Source organism: Monoraphidium neglectum (assembly GCF_000611645.1).
Source record: "Monoraphidium neglectum strain SAG 48.87 unplaced genomic scaffold scaffold00067, whole genome shotgun sequence".
Classification (NCBI taxonomy): Eukaryota; Viridiplantae; Chlorophyta; class Chlorophyceae; order Sphaeropleales; family Selenastraceae; genus Monoraphidium; species Monoraphidium neglectum.
The window spans coordinates 1-7,195 of NW_014013561.1; the positions used below are offsets into that span (position 1 = coordinate 1).

General features: G+C 67.6%; 2 protein-coding genes across 2 annotated transcripts in view; one reads left to right on the top strand and one right to left on the bottom strand.

Annotated features, from left to right (window-relative positions):
* Window positions 1-248: 248 nt before the first annotated feature.
* MNEG_0770 (hypothetical protein) lies at window positions 249-1,223 on the bottom strand (the record flags this gene model as incomplete). Its single annotated transcript, XM_014050740.1, has 3 exons — window positions 249-256; window positions 338-599; window positions 966-1,223. 3 exons carry the CDS (start codon window positions 1,221-1,223, stop codon window positions 249-251), a joined length of 528 nt encoding a protein of 175 aa, XP_013906194.1.
* Window positions 1,224-2,939: 1,716 nt separating this feature from the next.
* Window positions 2,940-7,195, top strand: part of MNEG_0771 (hypothetical protein) — a gene marked incomplete at both ends in the record, with an annotated part of 6,348 nt that continues 2,092 nt past the window's right edge. The window contains 5 exons of the mRNA XM_014050741.1: window positions 2,940-2,986; window positions 3,407-3,552; window positions 3,838-5,325; window positions 5,955-6,138; window positions 6,461-6,956. Of these exons, the coding sequence (XP_013906195.1) occupies window positions 2,940-2,986; window positions 3,407-3,552; window positions 3,838-5,325; window positions 5,955-6,138; window positions 6,461-6,956 (2,361 nt within the window). The remainder of the gene's footprint in view (window positions 2,987-3,406; window positions 3,553-3,837; window positions 5,326-5,954; window positions 6,139-6,460; window positions 6,957-7,195) is intronic.

Genomic DNA, 7,195 nt, shown 5'->3' on the forward strand with positions numbered 1-7,195 from the left:
GGGCGGGGTGGGGGGGTGAGTGCTCGCACCTCAAAGGGGCATCCCGCCGGCGCATAGGCATCCTCATACTTGCAGCCGTCCAAGTGGGTGGCGCTCTTGCCCTTGAACTCGGGGTGGGTGCTGTCAACCCCCGAGTCGATGACGCAGACGAGAACGCCCTTGTCTATGACTGATTCGACCTCCTGCAGCTTCTTGCTGTCCGCCTGGACCTGCAATTTTGTTTTGGTGTTGAACAGTCCGAGACGCCGTCAGGTGCCTGTGCAGTATATTAGGGGCCAGCACCATGTCCAGGACCTATGGGTAGCTGGCATGCACCTGGAAATGCGGGTGGACACACCGTAAACCTGCCCCAGGCTCACCTGCGGGATGTGGTACGCCTCAATCTCGGGGAACGGCTTGTACCCTAGGGGCTTGTCACGCGCCGCGCAATCGACAGGCGGGCCGCTGTCGCCGCGCTGGCCGCTCTCCAGCAGCCAGCCGCCGGCGCCGGCGATGTGGGACGCGGACGCCTCCGCATCTGTGAGGTTGCCGTCCATGCTGGCTTGAATGCGGTCGGCCTCGGCGCTGGTGACGCCATCGAGTGACAGCAGGCTCGAGGCCTGCCCGCGGCCGGTGTGATGTGTAAAGCGGGTTGAGCGCGGGGGCCGACGTGTGAATCTTTTGGTGCTGATTGGTGAGGCGGGAAGCAGAGCAGATGCAGGGCAGGCGCGCTTCTTGCCCGCGGGGTGCGGGGGTGTCCGTGCAACAGCGGCACGGCTTGGTTTGGTCCCAAGGTCGCAAGCAGGCTGCTGCAGACCGCAGGGAGCCATGTGCTGGAGCGTCGCAGGCAATCGCAAAACGTTGTGGCTGACGGCCTCTGGAGCCTGCTGCTCGTTACTCCTCCCACCGCCTTGCGGATGGTGGGTGGGTTTGCTGCTGCGAACTTATTGCTGCCGTACTACTCAGCCGAAAAGAGGGAGGCGCACCGTGCTGCTGCGCGCCGCGCCGCGCGCCGCCTCCTTCGCCCCAGCATAGGCGGCCGCTGTTTCTGCAACACCCCAGGGCTCCACTGCAAAGAACCCGGGGCCGCGCAGCGCCACTGAAAAGCCGGCGGCGATGAGCTGCGCTTCAACAGCAGGGGCGTCGCCCGGAGCAAACGTCACCACGTGGCGCTCCGCCACGGCACTTGCCACTGCGAAAGCCAGCAGGAGGCCCATGCCGAGCAGGCTGCGCATTCCCCTCATCCTAGCCCCTGTTGGGCCCGCTGCCGCGAGTGCCCCTCGATCCGCGGCTGGGTAGTCACGGGTGATGTGCACTGTGACCGCCGCGAAGTACTCACAAAAAGTATTGTGTGCTATTTGTGACCATTCAAGGGGGCTGCGCGTGGGGAGGCAGGCAAAAGCCCGCCAGATCTTGCAGGTTCCTTGCACAAATGCGGCTAATCTCCGTGCTGGCTTATAATTTGTCATCAATGAGAAAATGTATATGTGAGAGGGTAGGCGCAGGCCAGCATGGCACCCCTGGCGAGCAGCTAGGTTGCGTCACTGGGAGTTTTTTGGAGTTACGCTAGCCCGGTGCACAGAGCGGAACCTACCCAGGGCCAGTCCGCCGATTTTGCTTCTCTTGAAGTTGGTGCATATAAAATTCGAGTATTTCAACGGTAAAAGCATGACAACACTGCCATCAGGAGCATGTTGGCTCCTTTGTACTCACAGGGAGACCGGGTTGCTTCACCTTCCTCCCCAAACCCACCCCCAAACAAGTGGCCATATGCCATCACAGCTGACAGCTAGGCATCAAACGCAGGTGACGCCCATTGATTTTGGCATAGATGGTTGTGACTTGCCAGAAAGAGGCGGCTACTAAAAACAAGTGGCCCGCTGAGGCCGCCATACGCGAGGTTGGGGCCAGGGTTGGGTTCGACTTCGTCCAGCACGCAACAACATGTTCCGTCCAGCCATTACCCTTGTGCATATCCATTGCTGCCACACTGCGAGGTCATGTAGGAAACCTTGAACAGCATGCACAGCACCGCACCCAGAGCCTGTGCAACCGTGGATCTGGCACACGGCAGCATGGAATGGCCAGGATAGTCTGCTGGATGGCAAGCACTATGTGTTAATGTTTTTGCAACCATACATACATCAGCTGCAGGGAGCTGGAACGATAGCACGGCGTGCGTTGCATGCAGCAGTCGATCATTAGAGCAAGTTTACGTGACAGTGCCGTGACACTCTCGGCCCACCTTGTTGTGTCGAACTGTTATGATGTTTATGATGTGAGAAAAAGCTTCACACACTATGATAAAATGCCTCCTACCCGCAGCACACATTAGGGCACGCCTGCGTGGGTCGAGGTTTCGATGTCGACGAGTAGAATGCTGAATGTGAGCCAGCGAACAAAACTACCTGGGCCCATACTAGAGTTACATGTTGTTTCACCTGATATGCCACTATATAAACGGCCAGTATCACGCGTTCTGGCCGGCCGGCATCTTCCACACGTTCGGGGCCTACACAGCCACCGAGAAGTGCAGGTACACAAAGTTAAACGATACTCAATACACCAGAACGAGTGCGGGCTGAGCACTGTGTGCTTCGCAAAGTGTTGAGGCAGCAGTTGTGCTCGTCTCTGGGGCACGAAGCATCATAGGAGTATTTTCCAGTCAGTGAAACCAGCTTTGTTACCGCCCGTTGTTCAAGCACTTGCACCGGCTGTGATCGCCCACGCCTCGACCCTCGCGGAGTAGCCGGGCTTCGCGAGCGTGCGAACGAAAAAGGTGAGGGGCGTGGAGTCTTGCACATGTGGTGCCGCGGGCGACGACATGGTGGTGGCGGGCGCCGCGTTCGACGCTTGCGCCACGAGCGGCGGTTCACTCGACACACCGGGCGTGACCAGCTCACTTGGCCACTCACCCGCCCCACGCGCCACTCTTGGCTATTTCTCGACATCTGGTCGCAATGATCCAGGCGTCGCGGACCGATCCGGGTGTCGCGGACCCGCCCGGGTGCGCAGCCTTGATCGGCGCGCGGAGCTGCGCGGCGACGTCAGGCGCGTGGCGGGCGCTGCGCCGCAGCGCCGCAGGCGCGGCGCCCTCGCCGCGGCGAGCGGCGCGGGGGCGCTCTGCACTATATGGAGGAAGAATTGAGCGATGCAGAGAGGGAGCGGTTGAAGCGTCAGTACCGGTGGGCACATGCACAGCACATGCATGGCGGCGCATGCATGGGCGCCGGTGCAGGCCCCGCACTTCACAGCCGCCCCCTCTGCCGCGTATTGCATGCTTGCGCTTCTGCAGCGGACCACCGCTCGCCAGCGTCGCCGCCGCGTTCCATCTGCGCCACTGCGCCGCGTCGGCCCGTCGCCCACCGGCCCGTGCGCCCCGACCGTCCACACGTCCCACGCCCTCCTCGTCCCATCTCTGCTGCAGCGGCGTCTTTTGGGACAAGAAGACGCGCCGCTGGCGCTGCCAGCTGGGGTACCAGTCCAAGAAGATATTTTTGGGATACTTTGACACGGCGCAGGACGCTGCCAAGGCCTATGACAGAAAGCTCGTGGAGCTGCGGGGCGCAAGCGGTGCGCCATGGATTGTTTGCCCGGACGCGCGGGCGGGATGGCCGCGCGCATGGCGGCTGGCGGCCGGTTGGGGGGAGGAAGGGGGTCGCTGCCCGGGGGGCGTGCGGCTGGCGCTCGGCAAGGGACGCCTCCAACTCGCCGTGTGTGGGTGCGGCGCAGCCCCTGCCGAGACAGCCCCAAACCACCGCCCATGCTCGACACCCCGCGCCGCGCGGCGCTCCGTGCTCTGACACGACCCCGGCCGCTTGGCGCCGCCTCCCGCCCGCGCTCATACCTCGGCCGCAGCGCGCACAAACTACCCCATTACCGAGTACCTGCAGCTTCTGAACGCCGCCCCCATCGGCGGCCCCGCCCCCGGCCCCGCCGCCGCGTCGCCGCACCCCTCCGGCGCGTCGCTGCTGCACTCCCTGGACGGCCTCGACGACGGCGGGGGCGGCAGCAGCATGGGCGGCGCGGCCGCGAGCAGCGGCGGCGGCGCGCCGGCGAGCGGGTCGTATGCTGACCACTTGGCCATGCACCAGGACCTGGGCGGCGTCAGCATCGGCATGGGCGGCGGGGCAGCTTCCGCGCAGCTGCTGCAGCAGCACCTGCTGAGCACGTTGACCGGCAGCGGCGGCGGCGCAGGCTCGGCCTCAGCCGGCAACGTCGGCGGCGGCAACGGGGGCGGCGGCGCCGGCGGTGGTGGCGGCGAGAATTCCCTGCACAACCAGCTGCTTAGGCGGCTCGACGACGCGGCAGGCGTGCTGGGCGCGATCTCGGGGTCGGGCTCCGACCCAGGCCGCGAAATTTCGAGCTCCTTCGGGGGCGCGTGCGGCACCGGGCTGGGCGCGGCGTCGGCGGCCATGGTGATGGCCGCCGGCCTCGGCGGCGGCGGCTTGATGGGCGGGCTGGACGGGGGCGGCTTTGACCTCTCATCCGCGGGCCTGGCCGGGCTCGGCGGCGGCGGCGGCGGCGGCGCTGCGCCGTCGTCGATGGTGGGCCAGCTGATGGAGGAGCTCGCGGCAGCTGAGCAGGCGCGCCGCGCGCAGCAGCAGCAGCTGGACGCGGCGGTGGCGGCGGTGCAGCAGCAGCAGCAGCAGCACCAGCAGCAGCAGCACCAGCAGCAGCAGCAGCAGGCGGGGTACGGGGGCATGGACCACGACGGCGGATGCGGGGAGCTGACTCAGCACCACGTTGGCGGCGGCGACGACCACGGCGGCGCCGGCGGGACACCCGTGTCACTCGAGCAGGCGACCGCGGCGCTCGTTGCCGCCGGCGGTGGCGCGGCGCCGCCGGGCGGCGCGGGCGGGTTTGGGAGCCTGCTGGACGCCTTCTCAAGCGGCGACGACCCGTACGGCGCGGTCGCAGCCGCGGCGGCGGCGGCTGGCTACGGCGGCGGCGGCGGGCTGGGCGGGGGCCTTGGCGCCTACAGCAGTGCGCTCGCGCTGGACCCTTTCGGCGGCCTCGGCTCGATGCCTGTGTCGATGCCGCTCCCCGCCCTCGACCCCCCACCCGCACCAAGCCCGCCGGCGGCGGCGGCGGCGCCGGCGCGCGCGGCGTCCGGCGGCGGGCTGCGGACAAAGGCCGCGCGCGGCGGCGGGGGCGGCGGTGGCGGCGGGGGCGATGGCGCGGAGGCGCACTCCTTCAGGGGTGTCTTTTGGGACAAGAAGAGCCGCCGGTGGCGCTGCCAGCTAGGGCACAAGAACAAGAAGATATTTCTTGGATACTTCAACGACGCGGCTGAGGCGGCGCGGGCCTATGACGCAAAGCTGGTTGAGCTCAATGGCGCAAACGGTGCGTGTGCATGTTGACGTGTGTGACAGTGTGTGTGTGTGTGAATGTGTGTGTGAGAGGCCATGCGTGTGTGCGTGTGCATTCGTGTGCGTGCGCGCGTATGGTATGCGTGTGTGTGCACATGCGCATGGGTGTGTGACTGTGCGCGCGCGAGAGAGAGCGACGGAGAGTGTGTGTGTATGTGTGTGTGTGTGTGTGCGTGTGTGTGTGTGTGTGTGTGTGTGTGTGTGTGTGTGTGTGCGTGTGTGTCTGTACATGCACGCTCGCCTGCGCATGCACGTGAGTGCTTGGATGGAGGCTGGCTTGCCCGCAGGCAGCTGGCTCGTGGTGCTTTGCTTGTGCACTGCGTCCACCTGCACCCTCACCCGCGCCTGCAACATCTGCATGCCTGCGCTCAAGCTGGGACCCCCTGCACCGCCCGCGCGCGTCGCGCACTCAGCACCCCGCATGGCCCCCTCACCCCTGGGCCCCTGAACAGCACTGGTCTCGAGCCTCACCGCCCCATCATCTCTGCGAACCTCATCGTCACCCACGCCCTTCCCTGCACCCCCACACGCCCCACAGCCAAGACCGATTTCCCACCCTACCCCCACTCCAATCCCCCACCCCGACCCTCAACCACCCTGCAGCCAAGACCAACTTCCCGCTCCACGACTATCTGGTGCCAACCAACAACAGCACCCGCGGCACCAGCGGCAGCATGGAGGCAGTCCAGTTGGCGCAGCGCCCTGTGCCGCTGCGCAGCGGCAGCGGGGCGGGCGGCGGCGGCGGCGGCGGCGCGCGGCACGGGTACGGCGACCTCGGGGGTGGCAGGTGGGCGCCGCGGCAAGTGGGGGCCTCTGTGAGATGGGGGTGGGGCTGGCGCCCTTCCCGGGGCAGCCCTGCGGCCCCTCACAGCCTGCCGCTGCTGCTGGTTGACGGTGTGCCGTGTTGATGCAAGAATTCGTGCACTTGTGCCAGGGGTGCAGCCATGTGTGAGGCCCTGCGAGGCGGCACCTAGGGCGTCCAGGTCACTGCAATGTCTCTGCGCTTCCAACGTGTTGGTGTGTGTGCTGGAACCGCGGCCGCGCGGGCGCCATGCTGATGGTAGCGACGGCGCGTCACTGGACGCCCGCTCGCACCGCCAACCCCGCAGGGCCGACACTTGGGGCACGGGGGACCCCGCGGAGGACGCGGCTGCGGGCGACGACGCTGCAGCCAAGCGCCGCCGCCTCAACGGCGGTGCCGGCGACGGCCCCTTGCTGTTTGGGCCCTCTCTGCTGGCAGGGGACAACGTGCTCGCGGCAAGCCTGGGCTTTGGCGGGGGCTTGTCCGGCCTGGACGGCGGCGGCGCGGGGCTGGACGGCGGCGGCATGGGATTGGGCGCCGCGCGCGCCGGCAGCGGGGGCCACCGGCTTGTAGAGACTGGCCCCGGCCTGCTGGGCTCGGGGCTCTCCCGGGGCCCCAGCGGCGCGCCGCTGCCGCCCGCCCCGCTCAACGGCGGCGGCACCGCGGGCGCAGCGGCGCGCGGGCTGCTGCCGCCGCTCGCGCCGGGCGGGGCGGGGGGGCTCGCAGCGTATGGAGGCGGCGCGCTTGGCGGCGGCGGCGGCGGCGCCGGCGGCGGCAATCTTGACCGCATGGCGAGCAGTGAGGTGCGGGCGGTGCAGGCGCTGTCTGGATTGCTGGGGGAGGTCTTCCAACCAGACGGTGGCGGCGGCGGCGGTGGCCTCAGCAACGGCGTCGGGGCCGGGGGCGGCGCGGGGGCCGACGCCCTCTCCTGGGGGCTGCAGCGCGGCGCCGGCGCCGGCGCTGGCGCACTCGGCGGTGGCGCGCTCGGCGGCCAGTTTGGCCAGTTCTCGTCGCAGCAGCTGTCGAGCGTGCTGGCCCGCAG